General features: G+C 38.5%; 1 protein-coding gene across 2 annotated transcripts in view; it reads right to left on the bottom strand.

Annotated features, from left to right (window-relative positions):
- TENM2 (teneurin transmembrane protein 2) overlaps positions 1-25,017 on the bottom strand; it is a 543,058-nt gene that overhangs the window by 111,797 nt on the left and 406,244 nt on the right. For both annotated transcript variants that reach the window (XM_009890877.1, XM_009890878.1), the window contains 4 exons: positions 24,927-25,006; positions 13,741-13,946; positions 5,534-5,729; positions 2,592-2,693 (listed from right to left, as the gene is read on the bottom strand). In XM_009890877.1, coding sequence (XP_009889179.1) covers positions 2,592-2,693; positions 5,534-5,729; positions 13,741-13,946; positions 24,927-25,006 — 584 coding nt within the window. The remainder of the gene's footprint in view (positions 1-2,591; positions 2,694-5,533; positions 5,730-13,740; positions 13,947-24,926; positions 25,007-25,017) is intronic.

The following is a 25,017-nucleotide window of genomic DNA, read 5'->3' on the forward strand; positions in this document are numbered from 1 at the left end:
ATGAAAGTGTATTTCAGCCTGTGGGTTGGGCCAAAAGTTCCTCTCTTTGTAACAATTTTCATGGTATTTTCCTGGAGCTACTGGGTCTGAAGTCAAATCTTTGCTGTCTCTCCTAGATTTCCTTCAATTTATCTTTTAGAAGTACTTGGATGGAGTAAAGTAACAGAGGGAGTACCTGCGCACTGCCTGCAAACAGCTTGCAGATGACTCCCCTCAGGATTCATTGCTTCTGACGCCCTCAAGATCAGTCCTATAATCGAGGATTCACTAGTATAAAGGATCACGCTTCATATCTATCAAACTTGGGTTTCACCCAACGTGAAGCTCTTAGACTGCTGTGTTATTGCACGAATCAAGTTCTAAACACCACCTAAAGAGCTTATTCACATTTTCTCCATATTTCTTTATTTGAGTCTTGTCTCAAATTATTTTGCAGTGGAGAACTGAAACATCGAAAGATATGTTCCTAGGGAAGTAGTAACACCAAAAAAATCAGATGGAAAGAAAATCATTATCTTTCCATACTTGTAACAACTTAAATATAAAGTTGACTTTACAGTAAATGTATATTAAACACGTTTCCACATACATAATATGCTAGAAAAGATTTCATTCTCTATCTCATTTTACTGTGTTTTACCACGCATACAATCCCAATTTCGATTTCTGTCTTCTGAAACTGCTCTCACATATAATCGGCAGTCAAGTAGGCAGAAAAATCTGCGGACATGAGAACAGGTATGACAGTGCCTGTGAAATGGGTGAGGCACACAGCCCTCACACCCTAACTCAGCCACACACTTCTGGATAAGTCTCATAGTATCTAGATGTGCAGCTATGTGCAGAAACACGAGAATTCTGTCAACACACTCATTTTGTCATTTTATGTGGTTTTCAAGCTCCTTTGTTCTTTAGAAATACCATGATGTCTGACAAGAAAACACTAAGAGAGTTGAAAGAAGCTTCCAAGAAGCCATTTCTGCTTTTGAGGGGAAAGAGACAACACAGAAACGACAAGGCAGGAAGCACAGGGAATGTACTGAGGGGCAGGAGAAGCCTGACAGATACAGTTTGACAAGTACCCTATAAAAAATGCTGTTTATCTGACATAGCCTGAACAAAGTATTTTCTAGCATTAACATAGAATACAGTGTTACACAGAGGTTCAGTACAGAATGCAGCATTGCTCCACGACTCAAAATGCAAATGAGTTGATTTAATGGCCATGTATGTGTGAAGAGTGGCAGTGAAGCACACAGTCACTGCATGCATGCTTTCACGGGTTAACACCACAGAAATGCATATAGCTGTCAATGTGTATTTATAGCACGCATTATCACCCCAGTTACTCTGTAATATACAGATATCTCCTGTATATATTTGCCAAGTGTCTTAATTTCTCAGGTAATCAAACAACATGCACGCTGTATTTGAAGCGTTCTTTAAAATAAGTAGGGCTAGCACTGAAATAACATCATTAGCTTTCCATGGCCCTTGAGGTCTTTCTTTTCTTTGTACCGGGGCACCTTCAAGAGCCAGATATGGAGACACAAAATGGAAATAACTCACTCCGGTACAACTATAGCAGCTATTCAAGGAGTAATTCACAGACGTGCACAGGTATGCTGGATGCCACTCTGCTACACCAGTGACAAAGGTGGGGCACAGCAAACTGTCCTCAGGGCTAGACTGGGAGTCTAAGAAGAAATGAGCATGTTTCTAAGGCCCTTCAAGGCATTTCAAAAAGCTTTCAAACACCAGGCTTTCCCCCTTGGAACACTAATGACCCTATCCCTGTGGAAAACAATTGTAAGCACATGATATTGATAGTGTGCCTAAATCTCACACAACCTAAGAGGGAAGCAAACTGGAAAATGTTATGACTGTGCTCAGGAACAGAGGGGAATACAAGCAAGGCACTGATTTTAGACAATGTATGTGATACTAGCTGTATAAACTAAAGAGGCCCTCCTTGATGAATCTTTTCCCTATGACAGCTATCCCAAACTCTCAGAACATACTGCCAATCCACAGATGTCTTTTAGATTTCTGTGTAATCCTCGATAATCATACATCTCCCAATTTTAGTTGTTAAAATTTACAATCAACATTTAAGAAAAGGTTTATTTAAAGACTTTATCAAGTCCTATTTATTTTCCTAAAAAAGGCAAAACTTCCTTTGGTCAATGAGTAATTTTATATTCAAGAAAGATGCTATGTACTAGAAGTAAGGCTCAGCCAAGCCAGCATATACACTACATGCTATCAGTGAAGATAATCAGTCTTCCGTTGCATACCAGTTGGCAATCATCAGAAAGCACTGATGATAATTCATCCACTTTTACAGAAAATAAATCTTTTCTGCCATTTCTGCCTACTACATTTGACACAAAAAAAGTTGTAGTTATGCAAGCCCGTAAGCAATGTAGCAATACTTCCACTTGATCATATTTAACTAAGACATCTAAGAAAAAAAAATGCATATTGATCTATTTGAATCTAGCCTGGACCCATGCTAACTAGCAGGCACTGTAGATCCATACATCACAAACATACACCGTGGTTATTTGTAAACATAGGGAAAATGATACCTTTAGCACAATCTGCTCCATGAAATCCTGGAAAACAGTGGCAAACACCTGATACGCACTCGCCGTTCCCATGACAATTACGTGGGCAGTCTTGCACTGAATCTGAAATACAAGCATCACAGGCACATTAGCTGGTTCCTATTTAGGCTACAAACTCTTTGCTTAATTTTTCTTCATTTTAGTTTGCCTTCAGTACTTCGAAGAACAATCCCTAATAATATTAACACCACAAAGTTCAGGTGAAGCAGAAAGGTACCAAGTTTTATGGCAGCGTCAGTAAGCGTAGAGTTCTAGTGATACACTAAAGTCAGGTATTAAGTCTCTGAGCACCACTAGAACTCCAAGTCTTCTGATAGTGCTCAAGCCCCCTGTTTCAACAGGTAGACAGGACTGCCTCCTAGGACCCCTACAGCTAGGCTGGAACTCATTATGTAGCAAACATCATGCTTCATCATGAAAACCTACAGTCTCCCTTTTTCAATGAGACTTTGATCTTGCACAACCACTCTTCCATGTGAAGCTGATTATCTTAAGGAGTGTATCTTCTTTACCTTCTAGACATTTAAAGCCTTGTTAATTAAGCTGGCAGAAATAGCTGCTGATCAAGACAAAGAGGTGCTCTTTTGCTCTGGCAAATATTCTTTATCCTAAAAAAATTAATATAAAAGGTGCAAGTAGCTATGCAAGAGGATGAAGAAGAGGTCTGTGAAAACAGAGGACAAGGTTTAACACTAGAGTTTAAGTGGCTGACTGAAGTGTTGATTACTTCAATGATCTGAGAAGATTAAGCACACCAGCCTGATGATAACGTTTTAGCTGTACCATAATACTTATTTTCCAGAATTTCTGTTATTATTTGGACAATATATACACTACTATTGCATAATAACAACCTAGAAATAAAATTCCCATTTTGAAATTAATTCTTAAAATCACTTTCATTTGAAAGCTGTTAGATTTCAGTGGAACATATTTTCAACACTGAATTATTGGAACAAAAAATCTAATCGGAATGTTGTTACTCTTCACTGTTACTCCCTGTTGTTGTGAGACCTGTGGTCCCAAACTAAATGGCTCTGTCAATCCCAGACACCAAACAAATAGCAGCTGTATACGGAAAATGAATTTTGGATTTGGACTTAGCAGAACCACACGGAGTATTTTTTTGTCAAATGAAACTGAAGAGAGGAAAAAGGTTCAAGCACAACTTTAAATCTAATTTCACACTTGCAGGACACTAAATAAAAAAAAACTCTAAAGGAAATTTTCTGAGATGTCATTAGCTTGGCCTCTTGAAATGATTCATGTAAACAATGAAAAGAAAAATTGAAACCTAATGCTCAAAGATATCAATTTGTCTCATGAAGAAGCTTGTCTATAGATGTATTCATTATTTTGCTTCATGGCACACAAAAGCATTTTCTACATATTCAAAATCATGGTAAATTTAGTATTGTCTGGGAGTTAACATCATTTCTGTTATTCTTTCTTCTCTTCCACGTCAGAGAAACTTTCAGCTGTCTCAGATCCTTTGATTATGAAACATCTGACACTAGGTGTGTGTAGAAGAACCCCTGAACTGCATGAAACACTGTACTTTTCTCTACCTTTCAGTCCAATTACTATTATTGCACTATCAAGTAGTCTACCTGACTATTAGACCTTTGATGCTCTTGAAAGCTGTAGCCTAGACCAGCCAACTCTTTTCAGGACAGCTTATCATATCTGAAGGTTTCCTAAGCACAACAGGTACATAACAAGACACAGGGACAAATATTTTGTTGTTTTGGAGAAGAAAAAGCCTTCTATGGGGAAATATGCAAATATTTATGTCTCTGTCTCAACATGCATAGCACCTAGTAACTCTTGCAAAACCACATACAAGAAGAAAAATCATTTTTTCATCTTAATTGAGGTTAAAAGAAACAATTATATTCATACTCAACGACACAGTATTGGCTATCCTCCTACACCCTTTGGGACTTAAGCCAACAAACTGAATTTTATACTAACATAAAAGGAAAAAAATTAAGCTTCACATCATTAATCAGGCACGACTGGAAAAGACCTCCAACTATTGTTCATCAAGCTTAAAAACTCACTTGGACTTTTTGCAGTTTCTCTTTCTCTAAACTAAAAGGAATTACAGATTTATACAATATAGTGCCATTTAACACTTCACCAGCCAGGACAGAATACCACGTAGACTACGTCAGAATTTTTTATGCCACTGTAACAAGACATTCAGCAAGGTTCATTGAGCGCTTCAAAGTTCAACAAATCTTCTAATAAAGCGTGGAGAATTTAGACTCAGTTTGATTTTCAACTAATTGTAACACTGTTCTAAAAAAACTGCAGGTTTCTCAGATCATAGGCTAGATGTTCTTCTGCTCTTGATTCCACCATGTTGAGGAGATGACCCGCTATTAGGTGAGTAGTAAGCTGTAAGACAGCACGTGGCTAATTAACTGACTCAAGTAATCTCTGGGGTGACTGCAAACAATAACCTCATTTGCAGGTGTCAGTTTCTTGTGCTGTCTTTCTACTAAGATTAAACAGCTCTCCTGTTGGATACTGTTCCACCTGGGTGTAAAGAAGTTTCTCCAGAGAAGCAAATAAGAAGTATAAAAATGACAGAGATAAGGAGAGGAATATTAACTGGGGAATGCTTCAACCCAGACTGAATTTACCTCAGTCTTGTTTTCTAGAAATAAACTCAAGATCTATAGGAATGCTAAAATCTTAAAAGAGGAATCAGCAAATTAAAATCAGCACCCCAATACCAGACTTTTTGACGGGGTAGTGTTGAGAAAAAAAAAAAAGCAGAGCTTAACATAAGGATAAACAGGCTGACCACTGAAGACTGCAAGAAAGTATTATGACTATAAGGAAGGGAAGGTATAAACAGAGAGGAAGAATTCTCAGCTTGTAGAGATACCTACCCAAAATAACTGTACTGAAAGAGACCACTTCTTTGTCCTTGCCATCATTGTAAAACGCCAGGTGCCACAAACCCACATCCAAGTACTGAACAAACACAGCCTCATTCTGAACCAGGGTCTGAATACTTCGACGTTCCCGTGGGGACTCCACCACACTCCATTTCTCTTTCCCATCCAAGCGTTCCATGAAATCATACTGCAGGGTAAAAAAACAGGAAAAAAAAGAAAAGAAAAAAAAAACACAAACAAAACCAACACAAACAAACAAAACCCCAAACAAACAGACCTGAATACAGTATGATATTTCAGCTAAAAATCTGACACTATATTTTCTCTTCTACCTTGTCATAAAATGGTGTTTCTGGAAGATACGTCAATGTGAAACTAATATTTACTAGTTGACCATGGAACACACAGAGATTCTGTGACTCTCATCCTTTCTTAAACAGTGACAGAATTATGCATCTTTGCCCTGCATAGGTGATCAAAAAATGTACAAATGGTGTTTCTTGACAGGCTGGGTTTTGAGAAAGAAGTTGAAATCAATGATTTGACCCATGACATTTTAGATTACTACACAGCTTTCAAAGCTGGAAACCTTCAACCTATGAGACACACACCCTTTTCTAAGCAACAGCCTACAATGAATTCTGGCTGCAAGAGGAACAGAAGTCTCAGGTGTAGCTCCAGACATACAATCCAATGGAAGCCCCCAGAACACGAAAACAAACAGGACCAGCACAAACAGGAAATGTGTTTGTCTAATGTTAGGTAACTCAGCACCCAATAGAAATACACTGTACAAGTTTTACATCACAGAGTAAGAGTTGCTTACCTGAGTTTGTATGTGGAACAATCAGGGACCAGTAGGATACAAAAACCAGAGGGAGCATGGAAAGGAATAACACAAATCAAGTGGCTGAGGGAATTGAACTTGTATTAAGGAAAACTGAGAATTTCTGGTTGGATGGTTTCCAAGTAAGGCAGAACATTACATTAATCTTTGGAAAAGGGATCAAACAGAGCAAGTGATTATTTAGAATATAAGAGAGATGGCACCATTAATGGCACGAAACTAAAAAAAGAAAGAAATTTAAGATGAATGTCAGATAAGCTTCCCATCTATTAAGCTCAGTAATAGCCTCCCAATGGAGATGCCACTGCATCACACAATTAAACGGGACTGGAAGAAATATTGGTTAATCTACAACAGGGAATAACTCTGCATAACAAAGCAGCTGGACTAGCTCTCCTAATAGGCTTTTTTTCTGTCTTTAATGTCTGTGATTCTGGAGCTCCCAAGCTGATGCTGCGCTCAACTTACCAGCTCTCATAGTCCCTATCTAAAGGAAGCCCTTAAGAAACAACAAAAACAATATATCTAATCTTTTGATAGCTGTATAACAAGTCCCCTATGAAAACACATCTTGTTTTAGACACATTTATCTATGTAGGAGTAGATAGAGATAGATAGACATGTCTAAAGAAAGATGTATGTGTTCAATAAAATACAGTAATAGTATGTGCTTGCTTGCCAGTAGTTTCATTGCATTTCCCTCCGTTATCTCTAACACATAGAGTATGTGCTTACAACAGCTCTGAGAAAACATACACCTTCACTTGCTTTCAGTTTAAATAGAAAACTGTAATCTTGCATCCTAAACAGACTAAAATTCCAGAGGGCTGTCTTGTACACTATATTCCACTCATTAACAGTGAGTTCTAGCAAAAAATACACAGTATGCAATAAAATAATGACGATTCTTCCTTCTAGTAGAAGAGACCGACATATGGACTGATTTAACGCTTTAGTGCCATGCTACACATCTATCTAGAACTGGGGTATAAAAGCTGACCTTTCTGTTTGAAATTTGCTAACTGTTCTATATGAGCAATATAGAGTCCCTCATACACTTAGCCTCACAACAAAGGACAAAGTATGGAAGTAGTATTGCCTTCCTGTAAAACATGCGGAACTGACACCAATACGCAGCCACAAAGGAAATCCATGGCAGGGTTGGAATCTCAGCCCAGGTCTACTAATGTTGAAAGCTATTGTCACAGTAAGTGCACTGTCCACTCCTTCACCGTGCCTTTAATCGTGGGGAAGAGTAGGAGACATGGAATAAAAAGTTTCACCAAACTGTTAATATCAGATTGCCATCCACCTGAGCCTTTTTTCACACAGAGTTTTTGCAGGAGAAGGTAAATTGGGTAAATTAGTACATTTAAGCCAATGCACACCAGAGATTTAGAGAATTTTGGCATGTCTGTAACTTTCAGAGTATCAGAAATGCTAAACACACACATATCTATCTCTTAAATCAATGACATTTGGAAATACTGCTAAAGCCTATTGTCCAACAGTCAGAGGTTAAGGACAGACTCATCGCCTCCTTGGGAAATGTTATTACTTGGGCAACATCTTGGGAAAAAGAAACCTTGCTCTTCAGAACAATCACTCACAAAGGGTCAACTGAGGAAGCAGCAATAAAAGCTGACATTTCTCACTGGCACCATGCTGTTCGTCTCTGCTTGTGCTGGCAGGTTCCTCTGCCTCCCCTCTGTTTGATGCTGATTCTACCTCATATAGTAGAGAAGGCTCAGCAGTTGGCAAGATCGAAGGGGAAGAGTATTCAGGCTGAAACTGCTTGAAGTAGTTTTAGCTGCAGAATCTCTTTTCACAATGATGAGGTGTGACGTAGTGAGAGCGGGTCCCTTGGCATGACTTTTAACTTTGGTAAAATTAAGACTGGTATTACCCCTCTTTAATCAAACAATGAAGAACTATTGCACGCTCAGGCAAAAGCAGAATGACTAAATTTGAAAAACTTTATGAATGGTGAGGTACCGGTGCAAATCGATACAGAAAATAACAATAGATTTTTATCCCTCTTTGGATTCCTCAGGACAGAGGAAAAAAGAAGGAAGATAATGTATCCGCTGGCGGTTGCCTGGGTGTACAAATCTTAATGTGTAAGCAAGTACTAGGTATATGTACCCCCAAATCTAAAATCCCTGACTGAAGGGCCACCAAGATGGTACTGTGAATTCCATAAGCGGGTAAGATTTCTTCACATACTTGGCTGAATCATCATTTTGCTTCTTGTGGCCCTGTTGATTTTCTGATTTATTACACTTGCAGGATTAATTAGTTTTATATAATGTTGTGCTGAAGATATCAGTCTTGCTTTAAAGCTACTTATTGACAAATATGCACAGATTAGAAGACCCATCTAGGAAAAGAATTAATACTTTCATGATCATTAAGAAGCAACTGTGGAATTTTTAAGCTAACACACACAACTGGTAAGGAAGAGACAACTAAATCACATGAATTAGGGAACGGATCTGTCAAACCAGACTAAATCTCTGAAGTAATTTGGAAGTTTCACTGACTTTTTGTTTTGTTTTGGTTTAATGACCCTTTATATTTTGTGGCTTCATACTGACAGTCACACAAAAATGGCAAAAACTTCTCAGGAACAAAATGCACCAGCAATCCCAAATGACTACATCTTCAGAGTTCAAATTTGCAGGAGGGAGTACTTACTATGATTAAAGCTCCATATACGCAAGTAACTTGCCAGCCTACTCCTCTAAACAAATTCCAAATTCACATTCTCAGTGAGTTTGTAGAGTTTTACTACACAGCATACCAAACCCCTACTGCATACTTTTATTTACAAACCTAAATCTCATACTAAGTTCTTTCTGGGCAATATGTTTTTATAGTTTCTCCATTCAGTGGTTTCTATCCTCCAAAGCATTTTATTCATAGGCTAATAATGACTTTCTTTTTCCAGTAACCATGAAGAGTCAGAAAAACAGTTTTGGAACTTTAAGTATATGGTAGTGACCACATTGCACAATGCCATCCATATAGCACAGATCGACTGATCGACCCAGTTGCATACAAGAAGTGAACTAGTTGTGAAAGCACGGCAAAGCAAAGAGAGCTTGCAAGGGTCAAGACTGAAAACTCAGAGCGCCTGCATAGTCTTTGGTTTTTTTCTTAGATTTGAAACTATTTGCATGCCTCCACAAAATCCCTAAGAGTGTTTGAAATTAGGAATTGAAAACAAAGATCTCTTAGAGCTCTTGTCTTAACAATGGATGCATACTCAAATCCTGAGGGGGTTGGGTGGGGGGCGGGGAGAAGAAAAAAAACATGTTTGGCATTGTGGCTAGCGTTCGTCTTTATGCCAAAGCCCTCTAAGACCTAAGCTGCCAAGAAAACATATGTCAGGAACACTTGTTTGCAAAGTGCTTGAAATTAGTTCGTCGTAAAATCCAGTTGATAATTATTCATTAAAATACACCCATGAAACATCTGATACCCACAGTGACAGCCAACTGATTTGTTTCAACATTCGAATGTGACACAACACAACCAGTACAACGCCGCACAGCATTCAGTAATAGTAGCACAGTTGCCATCAGACAACTTGAAGGTGGTCAGAGCACCTAAATGCATTTGAGCCCCAGCTGCAAAACAAAGTAACACTGAAGGTCCCCAGCTATTCAAGTTGTTTCAGATAAAGCCATTTCCTGTAATAAATGAAAACAGTTTTCAGTTTCACATGAAAAATTTGTAAGTATAAAACACTCTGCTGGAAATGAAAACAATTCAACTCTATGTGCTGCCTCCTCCAGACATTACAGTGATGTTTCTATAAGGTTACCTTATTTCATGCGTCATTTGGAATGTTCTACCAACGTGTAGTAACACCATAATTGCTGTAATCTCTGTAGAGTCACTTCATGCATTATTTGACATTTACAGTTCATTTTCTATACATTATCAATTTTATTAATATGACCATCTTCTACTAATTTCCTATTTGTCATTCAAGCCTGCAGTGCGCATTTTGTTATTTCTATGTAGTACTACACAGGTTGGAAGAATTTTCCTTGAAACCAATGCATTCCTGTTTGTAGTCTGCTTGCCACTCAAACCTGCATTTTTACCTCTCCTCTAGAGCTCCGTTCCCTATACACATAGCACACAAGGCTGCTTCTAGACAGGTTTACAGCTACATCAGTTTGACTGACTAAACCAGGCATTTGGAATATTTGCTAAACAGTAATACTGAGAAGGTTAAATCTCAGCAGGGCTCTCAGACAGGAACTGCATCTTGTTGTCTCAGGTTAATCATGTACCTAATTTGCTGATTATTGACTTGCTCCCACAAAGGATTTTACTAGGCTTGACATATCAGCACTGATCAGTGATGAACTGTCAAGTGTAGTTGTTCACTGCTTTACAGCTCACGTCCCTAACCTGCAGAAACAAGGATTTTAAATTTCAATTTTAAAATATCGTCTGGTGTCAACTTCGGACTATTTTCATTAATACAAAACCATTCTGTTCCTTTCGGTCAGAACAATGCTTCTTCTCACTACCGCAGGTCTGTAAAAGCTTGCCTTTCTTTTTCTAAAACTATTTCTCTTGGTAGCAGCTTGGCTGAATTTTGATTGCTGGGCAAAAATGCCAAGCAACCTTCTGCTGTACCACCCTGTCGACAAGCACCAGGACCCTGCATGAATATGGGAAAGCAATTCTGCACATTATACTGGTGGCTTTCATTAACTCCAGTTATGGAAGAGGGTTGGAATTGCTTCCTCTAAAGACTGGAAAACAGGTTCTCTGAGGAGGAATCCAGCTCAGCAGGAAACACAGTTGATATTTCTCATTGTTTAATTCAACAGAAAGGTCACGGAATTTATATCCTATCCACGGAATGTGGAGTGAAAGAAAGAGGAGAAATTTTGCCTGATCATAGCCTTCTCAGATGAAAACATCATAATGAAACCTAGAACAAACACGTTTGATCACAGTGCAACAGAAATTTAAATTCAGCTTGAATTAAAAAAATATTTTGTACCACCAGTTACATCCAAATGGATTCCTTGTAAAAGATACAGGCATAACTCCATCATCTCTTAGTCAGACAATTATAATTTACTTGTATTTTTAACAAACTGTGATGATTGCTTAGGAGCTTTGGTTGCCCTCAGCCATTTTCACTTCATGTTTTATACTTTTGCTTGTTTTCCTCAACTAAATTGCTCTTTTTTTTCATGGTGGAATGATAGGGGAAGTAAGCGCCTAAATTCTGAATTAAATGAGACACGCTCAATGAATTATGCCATTACCTCATTGCAACAGCTAAAGATCCATAGACATAATTTTGCCCTCAAGACAACACATTGAAACATTACAGCCCAAATCAAAGCATTCTTAAGAAAGGCTCCCAGCCTGGAACATATTTGCGGTGGATATCTTCTGTGTTGCATGGATGTTTGTAAACATCTTAAAACTAGTTAACAGCTCTACAATTTCCCCAATTTATCTAGTCTTTGTACAGAACTTCAGGATGCTGTATGCTAACCTCTAGCTTTATGGAAAACTGACCACTTGCCCACCCCTCCTTGGGATGTGGACTGGTGATCCTTATTTCTTACCAGACAAGTATATCCATTCAATAACTCACAGAACATTTTAAAACAGCATACTACAGGAAGTTGATGGAGTTTGGATAGTCAAAGCTCCTTGTTCACAAGGTCTTAGAAACAGAGGTCATAAACTCATGAAAATCTCTTCTCTCCTCCCCTCCCAACTCTGCTTAAAGATTTTGGTTCTCAATTCAGAATACAGGCAAGAATAAACACCAAGGAACGAGAGGCAATGCAGAATAGTTCCATACATTTGCCTCACACATTGGGAAGCAGATCCAAACTTCAGTTAATGTTAAGTGTGGTTTTCCCCAGAAAATCAATTGCTTCACTGTTTGTACCATGAGTTTGTGCATGCACATGGACACAGTTCACTTAGGGTTGGTATCTCCTTGCAGGCAATATGAATATACTTTCCCTATATAGCAATACGTAACAATGCAATTATGTTAAAGTTGGCGGGCTTGTAGCTTAGATCATGCATTTTAACCATTTATGTAACTGCAGTTTACTTTGCTAAATGAAATAAAACCACCCCCTTAGTAGCGGTTCTTTGCAAATAAGGGCAAAGTGTCTAGAAATGTTAAATGCAAGATTCCTAAAAGGGATCATGTAGTTCTACATTTGCTGTTTGGAAATCGTATATTATAAAGCATTTTAAGTTTAGGTGATAATTTCTGAATGAACCACCAATTTTTAGCAGTAAGGATATGCATGAAGGAAAGGGTGCTTTCCAAAACCTGGCTGCTATTTCCGCTTCCCTTGCGCATTCTTGCAAACAATGGAGGCTCTTTCCTTTTAGTATGTGTAACTGCAAATATATTATTTCTCATTACAGTTCTAATCTAAGTAAATGGGAATCCTTCCATTCACATTAATAATTTTTCAATATAATAAAAAAAATCTCTGTAACAGAAAATATAGCTATATCTTCTCATAGCAAGGAAATTAAAACACCCCACTGGACAACCTAGAAGAAAAAGATACTTAAGTTTGGTCTCACTAACTTGAAAACTATCTTTACCTACAGCCCTAAGCTCTGTACTACAGGACCACTGTAAACATGTGGTGTTACTGAGTTTTCATCTCTCAGGCTGACTAGAAATCAAGAAGAACTGGGTTTCCCAACTGCAAGGCTTGCCCCATGTCTGAGTCAGATATTATATCTCAATACTCTCTTTGAGGGAAAAGTAGTAAAATTAAAGCTCTCAAAACGCATGGCCGCTGCGGTATGTTCTCTAACATGGCTGGGTAGCAGTGATGCCAGAGTCTGTTGCATACCCCAGAGATGCCATTCCAACAGCCTGTGGAGATTAAAACTTCTATGAAGATAGAAAATTAGATGTTAACACATCTAGTTGCGCATGCATTCCAACCATATACAGTGCTTCATACTGTAAGTTTGACCAACACCACTCATCGTTTTTGACTGGTGTATAACTGGATAGGTTTAACCCAAGTGGTGCCAAGATTTTCTCAGAGATTCAAAACCTCGAGTGCCAAACTGTAAGTTATCTTAAAAACCTGAATGGCAAGAGCATCACTGATTACTTCTTTTATCAATGTACTGTTAAGGTATGTAACAACCTAGAAATCTTAATATCAGGGTGTTCAGTCAAATATCACAAATTAAGTAATTCCCAGGAACCCCTAACCTTGGGCTCCATAAGCTCCAACATAAATCTAACATAGATGCCTAAGCTTTTGCATTTTGACATTTAAAGCTAACAAATACATTGATAAAGTACCTGGGCATGTGATGGTGGGAGTCCTCTTCTTATATAAACACCAAAAAGAGCATCCTTCCCTAAGGATATGTTGAACTTCAGGAACTGTGGCTGGCTGATATGGATCTGAGACCGCCAAAAAACTCCAGGGGGCACTTCCTGGGAGACCCTGCGGCCAACTTCTGTTTCTCCGCTGTCTATGCTGCTATTCCTAGTGACCCATGGTCCTATAAAATAAAAGCAAATATAAATCAAATGAGATAACTACTTTTAATACAGATATTTTTACTCATTCAAGACGAACATCTGGGACAATGCCACCTTTTAAATCCAACTGTAACTTTCCTTTCTTATTCTGATGCTATCTGCCTGCTGTTTCCATCAGTATGTAACAATTTGGCCACTATATTTGAAGTAAGAAAGCTGTGAACCTTTTTCTGTGGAGCATCTGCAATCTTCTAATCCTTCCAACCCTTTAATTCTGCGATTGCTCTTTACTGATCAAATATTGTAACAACAGAGAGTCAATCAAGCGCATACAAATCTCCCTGTGCTCTTTTCAGTTGCATCTTGTATGCAACCAGGGTATAAAAAAAAAAGAAGAAAGGTGAACTGAAGGGATAACTTTGTTCTAAATGAACTGACTGCAAATTTTTATTAGCATTGTCTCGTAAAGTAGTCCAATAAACTCCAGAACATAGACAAGAGAGTTGACAGAAGAAATGAAATACACAGAAAATACAGACAGTGTCTGTACTCTAACAGGCACCTTCTCCTTCTTGAAAGAAAGTTAGTGCAACTCAAAGCGCTGCCTTTTAAATTCTCTCTGCCTGAAGCAGGGACTACCTACAAGCCTTTCTCCCTTGTGCTGTGGTTAGTTAGAATCCACCATTTGATGGTTCTTCAGCATGCATTATTGAAGACAAGATACAAGACCTTTCTGGTTGAGCGCTCTGGCTTCCAGCCCATGAAATACTCAAGCTTTAATACACGGTGCAAATCCCTTCTGTTCTCAGCTGAACGGGATGGTTCTGAGGCTACACATATTTTAAACATGGAGTGCGATACGTAAAGAGCTAGCAGTGCTTCCAAGCTACAGTATACAGCAATGTTTGATTTTGTGTTCCATATTCCCAAACAACATGCTGATAAATCCATTTTAAAATTATTACAACAGACACTATAAAGACCAGAAAGCCACAGAAAATATGTGTTAACAATCACAGAAATTTAAAGGTACCGTTAATATCACTGTTAATACAAGCTGGATGGTAGCGATACCTCTGATACAACCTGACAATATTTGTCAAAAGCTCAATTTACTTAATGTTTTTTTCATGGTGTAATGCTATTTCCAATAAATGGCAAGTTACTTTTGAAATATATTCCAGCACTGTATGACTATAACAGGATGGCACAGAATGACATATAATTCCAGCAGGTAAGTACATAACAGCTTTTCTGTCTTGACTATCTTTAATCAAGAGAGCTGCAATAGCATCGTTTCAATTATAGATTCCAAATTATCTGTGTTAGCAGCACTTACACTTGTACATAATGAAACAGATATTATGTTGGCAGTGTTTTGAAATGGTACAAGAATGCTCTGAATACCAGACGCTATGCAGATTTTGGCAACTTGTTTGTTTTTTCATTTTCTATGTTAATGGGTCTACAATCACAGCACTAATAGAAAAAGAAAGCAAAAGAAGCTGCAAAGACAGGCTGCAAAGGAAGGAGAAATGGCTGAGAATGTCAAGCAATGTGCCTTTAGAGCCGCCCAAGAACACAGATATCAACCAGATTCAAACATGTAATGTTTCGTAAAAGCTACATTATTTCAGTTTCAATGGATTATTGCAACAGAGGGTATCTCAAAGTTCCTACCTCAATGAAGTCAGGCACCATCTCACTAGAATTTAAATTAGCCCTTACCCACAGGGATAGGAAAACCGGGTACAGAGCACATAAAATCACCTGTTGAATGCTGCACTGTAGTCACGGCAGAGCTGGAAGTCAGCCTAAGACTGAGGGCTCCTGTATCGCTTTTGAGTACAGCATTACACTTACTTCACTTCACAACTCCATGTTATGGTAATGAGTGATCTTTTTTTTTTCAACATTCTTAAAAAGTGTGCTGTAAATTATTTCTTTGGAAGCAGACTGTGCTTACTTAAATGAACATCAACTCTATCTAACCTGAGAACAGTCTCCCTGACACACTCTGAAGAACCTTGATCTTCAGGATCGGTATACCCATAGTCAAAGTGAAACAGTCAAAGAAGAAGCTATTTCCAGCAAGTATCACAGTAGGCATTATTATTATCACAAAAGCTGTGTAAGTAAGAAAGGTGGGAAGATTAATAGACCAGTGCCCATTCCAGTGTTCGGACTCTGTCCACAGACTCCTTATATTCAATGAATTGTCTGCATTATGTATTTTTTCAGTTTGATTAATTTCATGATTACAACAAAACTGCTTCAGTCTACGGAAGTCCACAGCCAGTGGAAATCTTTGACATAAAGTATTCTGAAGCCAGTAAGTGTAACCCGTTTCTGAAATCCAAATGTAAAATGCTTGGGAATCCGGAGCTGAGATCTGTTTGAAATCAGTAGCCTACCCCCCATGTTGGAATCTCCTCTTTTTAAAGCAATGCTTTCTAGGTTTTAATACAGTTCTAGAACGCAGTAGAGCAGTGGTCATGTACATTCAGAGACAGGGCTTGTATTAGCAGCATAAATTCCAATTAGTTAAAAAATAAGCAGCTTATAATCACCTCATGTCATAAACGTACATATAACATATATATAAAAAAATACATGTATCAGGGATATTAAGTACTGAAATAGCTACTAACACACACAAATAGCCTAAAAGACAGAGTAAGTTTTAGAAAAACGAATCCTTGTCAGAACACTTTAAGAAGTGACGTGGTGTTAGAATGCTCTCCTACATATGCCTGCTTTACAAATTACTGAGTCACGTGTTTTTCATCTACATCAAATAGAAATTATACTGATTATTGCTTCACTCATTGTACCTGACTTACCCAATGCAGCAAACTTACTGAGTGTGCAAAATGTTAAGACCACCATAGTCTCTGTTAGGGTTTCACTGGCTACTAAAGCAGGTCCAAAACATCACTATCGATGACTTTTGCTAATTACACCGTTTCCAGGTGTGCTGAGTATATTGCCTAGAATTACAACTTTTCAAATAAATTTAATTCTTATGGATGCTAAAATTTTAGCGTGATTCTGTGATTTCTGGTTGAATTTAGCCTTAGCCTCCTTTGGTTCTCCAAAATTCTGGTTTCTATTTCTATCTGGGAAAGGGCATTTTTCAGGAGTCAAGAATCCTCAGATACATCAATTAAGCTAAAAAGAGAATATTCCAGTCATCAAGAGAACCAGTTACACTCACACTACTTCAGCATGCACTTCACAGGTAAAAAAATATATTGGATGTCAAACTTTCCCAAAAGCAAGTTGCTAGAAAAGACCATTCCTTTGTATTTCTCATGAAAACCTTGAAGTTATTAGCTTAAAAATTGGTGAAAACTGCAGATGAGACAATTGAATTTGTAATTATCAATCAGCCTAGGGACATGATTCAGGTTCCTAATACTGAAATGATTCAGTTCAGTTTGGCATTATCTTTGGAAGCATCTCCCCATAGATGCTCTTTTTTTTGCTCTACAACATAAATGACTTGGTTTCTAGTTGTCCAAACCACTCCTTTAGCAACATTTCAGTGTCTCAGGAAGAGAACTGTAACAGCTGTAGGGGTTCAACACAGCAGAGGATTTTAAGAGCAGGTTAGATGAGCAACTATCACAAGTGACCGAGATATACTTAACCTACAAGAAAGAATGGAATGGATGGATGACTCCTTATTTTCAAGTCTGTACTTTTGTAGTATGGCACGCCTCCACTCTATATCCAACCCGTGCCACCTCCATGAGAAACAGCTGCTGCCTCACCTCTGCCACGCTGAAAGGAATACTTCTTTTTGCTTTTAAGAATTCAATACACAAGATCCTGGTTTTATGGCTCTACATTACAATGCTGAAATAACGCTATTTAGAAATGCTTGAAGTTGCATGAAATATAAGTTCTATATTTGCAAGTTTATCTAGCAACTTACAAAGTTTTAAGTCCAGCAAGCTACCAGAGCTCTAAAATTATGCATTACTGAATCATACTCTCATAAATTCATGCTGAGTTACTCTTGTTTGTAAGAGACACAAAACCAGTGTGATCATCTTGGTTCTACTCCTTGCTTCGACATAGCCAGTGCACCTGAGTTGGTCATGATCTTGATGTTCTCAGATGACTACTTGTGAAACAGAAATATTAACAATGACCTATTAAAAATTCTCACCTTGAACATGAGTAATGTAGAGCAGTCACATAAAAATACTACAGGAGGTGTCTCAACATTGGCCTCTTCATGCTCCTCCCCAAGTCAGAAATACAGCAGTGAAAGGCAAAGTAGATATGACCACCGAACCTCTTTTCTTAGTCAATAGGCTTAAGTTTATTTTTTTAAACCTGAAAAGCAGAACACCATCCCAACTTTATATTTGCCATGGCTTTTTCTGCACTAATAGCCTCACTTATAAACTCTGTCTCTAGAGACTCTTAAAGTAAACTTTTTTTATAGCTTCCTTCAGTCTTCACCTCCTAATGCAGAGGATGTCTCTTGCCACCTGACTCACTCCTTCCTGCTATTTTTAGAAGCTTTCCTATTTTGATGGACCGCTGCAGATCACATTCAAAGAACATCAACTGCATTTAAGTGAAGTTACAGATGTGACAAATCTGGGAAGAAAGACTAACCCAAATAACTCATACTATTGTGAATAAATAAATCCCAACACCATTTTTGTTGCTGAGGGTGACTCTTTTAGAGTTTCGTCTGTTTATCTCATACCCCCATGGATACTTGATCTTTTTGTCTGTGATTTCCTCTCTATAAACATCTACAAAAGAGAGTTTTAAAAGCATACTTCTTCATCTTACCCAGGGGAGCCATTTCAATCGCTCAGTCAAACATATATTTATCAACTAAATAACACTTATTCATTTAAACTGCTGTGTTATTTACCCAGTTGAATTACTATTTTGGCATACATATTTGAAAAGACTGTTTTAGCACTCAAGTATATTTGCCTTTGAAGCTATCAAATAGGCAATAGATGACAACAGCAATGCAAACTCCCCCTGCTAACTTGTCAGCAGGCCTCATCTTGGAGCTGGAGGTCAGCTTCAAGGTGGCGGCTGATAGGACATGCCCCGTCAGCCTGTAATTTCACTGACGCCAAGCAGTGTCAGCTACGGAGGCAGAACTGCGCCTACACTGAAACCAGATATACCTCAGTGTTTATTATAGGCTCCTCTCCCATACTGTACTTAAAATTAAAAAATAAATATGAAATCTGGCTACCAGCAGTGTCACGCTACAGACATCACATTTAAACAGCAATTAACTCCAGCGCTTTGACTGTGGGCCTTTATGATGGTGATGACTGCAAATTGCATCTTCGTAACACTCTTGAAAAATATCTAGCAGAATAACCATTCCAAGGGATCCATAATGAACTACAAAGGTAATTTGGACATTTTCAAATTAAACACAAGGAATACATATCGCCAATGTTGCTTAAAGAGAATTCTCTTTCACTTATCTTCCTGTACCTCTGCATTTCTGGTAAATCTCTGCTGTAGACATAGCTTTCCTTATCTTTTTATCTAACTTATTTTTTCTGTTATTCTTTGTTGCATAGTTAGGGATTTTCACAGGTGACTTGGAATTTGAAAGAAATTTATGGTACAGCTGTGTAAAGGAAACCATTCAACATAAAAATACACTCCACTGAATTTTTGCCGAAATAGAATGTGTGGGAATTACTATGATTAGAAAATATCTTTTCTACACAAATTTCTTCACGGAAAAAAAAATCAGTGCTATGCACTACTACCACCCTGATCACTTCCTATGTGAACTTAGGCTTCAAAATATCTGCTACTAATACCTAAGTGCCCTAGGACCCAAGCGAAAACAGATTCTGTTTGAAACACGTACAATAGATTGACTGCTGATGACAAATTCCCACAGCTATAATAAAGTAAAAAGCCAGGAAATGAGAGTTTGCCTGGAGAAGCTGCTATGACACATCTTGAACTTCAGTTATGCTGAAGATGCTAAGGTACTAATGAGCTCTATTTTGTCAAGTGAGGAGGAAGGAAGCTTCTGAATTTGTATGAGCTTTCAGGAGTCCAGTAAACCAGCTTCTGAAACAAAATCAAAATCTCGGGTTTTCTGGTCAGTATCCCACGTTTCTATTGTGGTGAAAGGGAAGAAATCCTGCAAAGACAGCGTCTGCTTGAGACCGTTGCTTTGGCTCAGCTGCAGTGAAACAATCTGGCCCTGCAGGCAGAATTAAGAAACATGCCTGAATACCCTGATACACTTAGATATTTAGGTACATCTTCACATTCGTGTGGGCATGGCTTCACAAGATTCAGAATCAAAAGCAAACTATAACTGAAATAAAATTAAGATCTGTTAGTTCACTGCATTTCACAAAGAACAAATACATACTAGCATGAATTTCTACATCAGCTTAACAATCTTCTCTGATGGTATATGATACACTTCATCACCTAACTTTAAACACAGCAACTCGTACCATCACCATCAACACAATCACAAAAATAAAACTCGTCTTCTGATCTGTTGAGCTTAGTCAAATACTTTGCTTCTCTGAAGACAGCCCTAGAGCCTGGTATTTTTCAGAAGACCACATCTGCAAGCCTTCATAGCGTCCATATTAAAACTTCTGCTTGCTAACGTGTTAATTAAGATCTACATTACATTAGCCACGTAACTACTTAATAAGATTAATTCACCTGGAAAATGATGGCATGTCTTGATTAAATTGAATGAAGGTAACGGAAGTGACATTTAAAATACATTGATTGTTATTACATTTTGATCATCTGTTTCGAAGCGTCTGAAAGGAAATAGTAGAAACCAGAAGACTCATGTTGTTTACATTGTTAATGAGGTATGAGTTTTCCATCTTTTCATCTTTTGCAACATGACAAAGAGTTCCCTTCAGCTGTTCCTGACTCCTTATACGGTCTGACGAGTCTGATTCGGTTTCAGCAGAAACATAGTTGGGGGCAGCCCCATTGTCTCAGGCATTCAAGTCGGGGCCTGTTCTATTTGCACCTGAACCCCAGCTCACCAATTTGCAAGGGTGGCATATCTTCCCATTTAGTAACATCGGTATTCCTTTAACATTGCCTGTCTGCCTCATCGCTAATAAAACATATTAGCTATTAGAAAATAAGCATTTCTGCATGGAAACCAAAACATGCCTTGGAGCTGCAGCATCTGGTAGAGGTCTCAAAATCATTTGGAGAGAACTGGAGACAACCTGTACAGCTTCACAGTGACTGCTGACTTTAGCTTTCCGTATCTATTCAAGGCAAATTTCTGCGAGATTAGTAGAAATCTGTTTTTCCCCTCTCTCATCTCAAGCAAGTAAGATGGTGTCGTATTTAACTGCAAACCTAATTTTCTTCATTTCATTATTGGTATTACACTTACAATGCCGAATTTGATAACTGCAACAAGCTTATTTTGATAACTGGAAACAAGTATGTTTCATGACACTTCAAATCACTGTAATTGTCTTTTCAAAATCCACACACTGTGGTAAACTTAGTGAAATATCTCATAAACTGAGGATGAATGTGGATCAAGCTGTTTGGTCCAAAGAGACAAACCCTGGGTTACATATCAGAACACACATTCAAATCTACCTTTTCCAATTAGTCAGTGTATTTACTGTAACCGAAGTGATCTTTCAGGTCCACAATCCTTGCCCGTAATTATCTTTGGTGTCTTTTAAAATTTGGGTTTCTAGGATCAGAGACCACAATCTCTTACTGTGTTTTTCAGCTTTATAGAGCCTTACCATAGCAAATAATCAAGATAAAAAAATAACATCAATTTTGAATTAGATGACATCTGCTAAATTTGTTAGCACACCAAAGACAGTATGTCATAAACTGAAGCGTTCTTTACTTGAATGTGCAGCTGGAGTACGTTTGGATATTTCCACATAAATGGTAGTTTATCTTAGGTGTCCTCTGAAATGATTAAAGTTGACTTAAAGTTGACTTTTATAGTATATTCTGTCAATTAGAAAGGAAACAGCACAAAGATAGTCACATATTTTATGGAAATGTGTGTCTAGCCTACTACATAATTTCATATGTAGAATATATTTTTGCCATAGATTAACAGAATCTAGGCACAGAAAAATTCCATAAGGTCACCTAATTCATTTCTTTGTGAAGAACCAATTATTCCAAAACATGCTTCTTTTTTTTCTCCTTTTCCCCCAATTTAGATTACACCAAAATTCCAACATTATCCTTATGCAACTGTAACAGACAAATGGGCTTCTGTCTCAGAAAGTTTTTTTAATGTCATTAGTATCTGTCTCATCCTTGTAGCAATTCCACAATTCCACGGCAGAACAACTTTTTGGTTTTTCTGTACTATGAAAGGATACGACCTTATCATTTGTAATAAGAAAGGAATTTTTCTTTACTTTTGTCTCTTAATCTAAATCCCTAGTTCAGCACAACTTCCAGAGCCTAAAGGCCTGGAAGCCAAGCCTTTGCCCCCCCCCCAAACCCGCTATCTGCTGCTTTGTTTACAGTCAGAGCATGGTGGACTTCACTTGCAGTTTTCCAGCAGCACTGAGAATTTTTCTACCCGTTGCACTTGCCTGCTCCTTTCAGACATCCCCAGTATTAACGAAATGTAGTGTGTAATTACAAAAAAACCTGCAACTCTGTTATCTTAATAGTGAATTTTGTTTTCATTAAGACAGGAAAATGCAGTAATAAAGTAATTTACATTCCTCTTAAATTGCAGTTATATTATTTCATACTAGAATTTAGCCTCTTAATAAGGACCAAGCAGATCAAATTGAAATATCTGCTTCTTTTTTTTCCTTTCAAATTGCTCTGCTTTAAAATGCCTTGCTTGCTGAGTAGGCACAGCTTGCGTCTAAGTGGCCGTTCTCAGTCTAGGGGTTAAAGGTTTCTTTGGGAGACCCATGTTTTGAAAAGAATGGCTTCATCCTGAGTTGTGTCAATTATGGAAAGGTCACTCTCCACAGCCAGAGCCCGGAGTCCTGAAATGGTTGTTGTGTTAAAAGCTGTCAGAGGCTTTCCTAAAAACTGCTGGGACAGCAATATTAGTTTGGACATAACAAAAGGAAAGGTGAGGTACTCCTCACTTTTCACCTTTCCCTGCTATGAGGATTTGTCTTTTGGATACTCCTTGTGTTCATCCGAACCTGTCATTCATATTATTCCACTGTGGAAGATTACTTGCCTAAATATTGTTCTCTCCCCTTCCACCAGATTATCAACATTTCAGCAACCTTCTACAAAATGTCAGAAGAACAAGTAAACTTTTCCAAGGCGCTCTGAGGAAAGCTAACTGCAGCAATTTAAGACATAACTAGCAGTTCTGTCTCCTTGTCTCCTCTACAGGAGGTTACCACTCCCAAAACAGCCGGCATCTCAGCCTCTTCAAATGTGCAAAGCTAATTAGAGTGGGGCTGGGATAAACTGCCAGAATTTGCACTGAAGTGCCCCAGGCAGATGAGCACATTCCAATTCAACAATCCTGCTGCCCTATATTTTCACAGAGATGGCAACAAAAAGCTGCAGGGGAGGGAATTTGGACACGTGTTAAACACTGCAGTTGTCTGCTAAGTGACCATAATTGCAGACCTGAGCTCTTCAGGTTCCTGCCTAAAACCATAGGGTCTCTCACCTGTGCACAATCTGGAAGAAGTTCAGCAGTAATATAAACATTCTGCCTTGTACTTAGGGATGTGCTGTTCGTCCAGTTTGACCTACAGTCAGTCAGAGATGAAAGCCAAGCCATCAAACTGCTGTCTGAAAATCTACAGTTTTTTGCAACCACTAGGATGTAGGGTTTCATGAAAAGAAGGAAGCCAAAATTAGTCCCTCCATCGCAAATGTGAAAAAGCAGCATTTATTGAAAACAGAAGCGATTCTATGAAATGATTGGGCACACCAAGGAACAACTCAGCTTCCTCTCCCAGCTCTATTTTAACTGAATATTTTCCAATACATCCAGTGCAAGTACCTTGTGTTAGCATTTGTTTCTGACACTAGCTTCGGCAATTAGCAAGTTTATCATGAGCCACAGGCACTCAGCTCTGAACAAAATTCTTCTGTTGACCACTAGCAAGTGCTCTTCTCTTCTGTTTCAGTCCACCTTTATCCCACCTTCACAGTGCACTCAGGCTTGTGAGGTGCTTTAACTAATTGAAATGTCCTGTTCTGTCTTCTTATCATAATTTTTGTAATAACCAGGAAAAGCCTTATTGCAATGCAGAAAAGAAAACACCTGAACCTCACTGGTAAACAAGCATTCAATTTAAACTATCATGACATGTAATTTCTCTGTATTTTTAATATATGCTTTCACAGTTTAAGAAAGTATTTCTGTTTCTAGATTTTCCCTCATTCTTCTCATTGCCCCGTCTCTGTCATCCTCCACCGGAACACAGTTTTTCTTTAGAAGAAAAAAAATCCATTTGTTCCCTACATTGCTCATACTAATATCACAGGACAGATTATTCACTATGGCTCAAATTCTGCTGTCCTTGATGTTTTCTATTAGAATTACATCTGAGAAACAAGAAAAAACAGGGTTTGGTCCCAGCCAGAAGCCAAATTTCTTGACTTCTCCCAGGCAGTAGAACGCACCTGCCTACTAAGCCAAGCTTTTTCTCTTTCTCTGAGATCTGGGAATAGGACGTATAGCCAGTAAAACGTACATTTTTCTGACTGAGCACTTCTTCATTAGTGCCTGAGGGAGCACATCTTCATTAGTAGACGAGGTTCTAGAAATTACAGGATTTTGTGCACTAACACACAAAAAGACAGAGTAAGAACAGCTGTACCTGGGCAGCGAACAGGCAAACACGCAGAAAACACCAGCGATGCTAGAAACCAGCCTTAACCAAAGATTCCGCAGACATCTCAGTGTGAGCATATACATATCTCCATATGTAATACTGCAAGAGAGCTAGAGCTGCGGACGGCGGAGGGCCTGGAGCCGCAGCCTCACTCACCTCTGCCTCCAGATGGCACCGTCGCCCCGTCCTCGGCGCCCGGCGGCCCCGGCCGCATGCCGTTGTTGAAGGTGTGCCCGCCGGCGGCGTG

Source organism: Charadrius vociferus, unplaced genomic scaffold (assembly GCF_000708025.1).
Source record: "Charadrius vociferus isolate BGI_N301 unplaced genomic scaffold, ASM70802v2 scaffold108, whole genome shotgun sequence".
NCBI classification, from domain to species: domain Eukaryota; kingdom Metazoa; phylum Chordata; class Aves; order Charadriiformes; family Charadriidae; genus Charadrius; species Charadrius vociferus.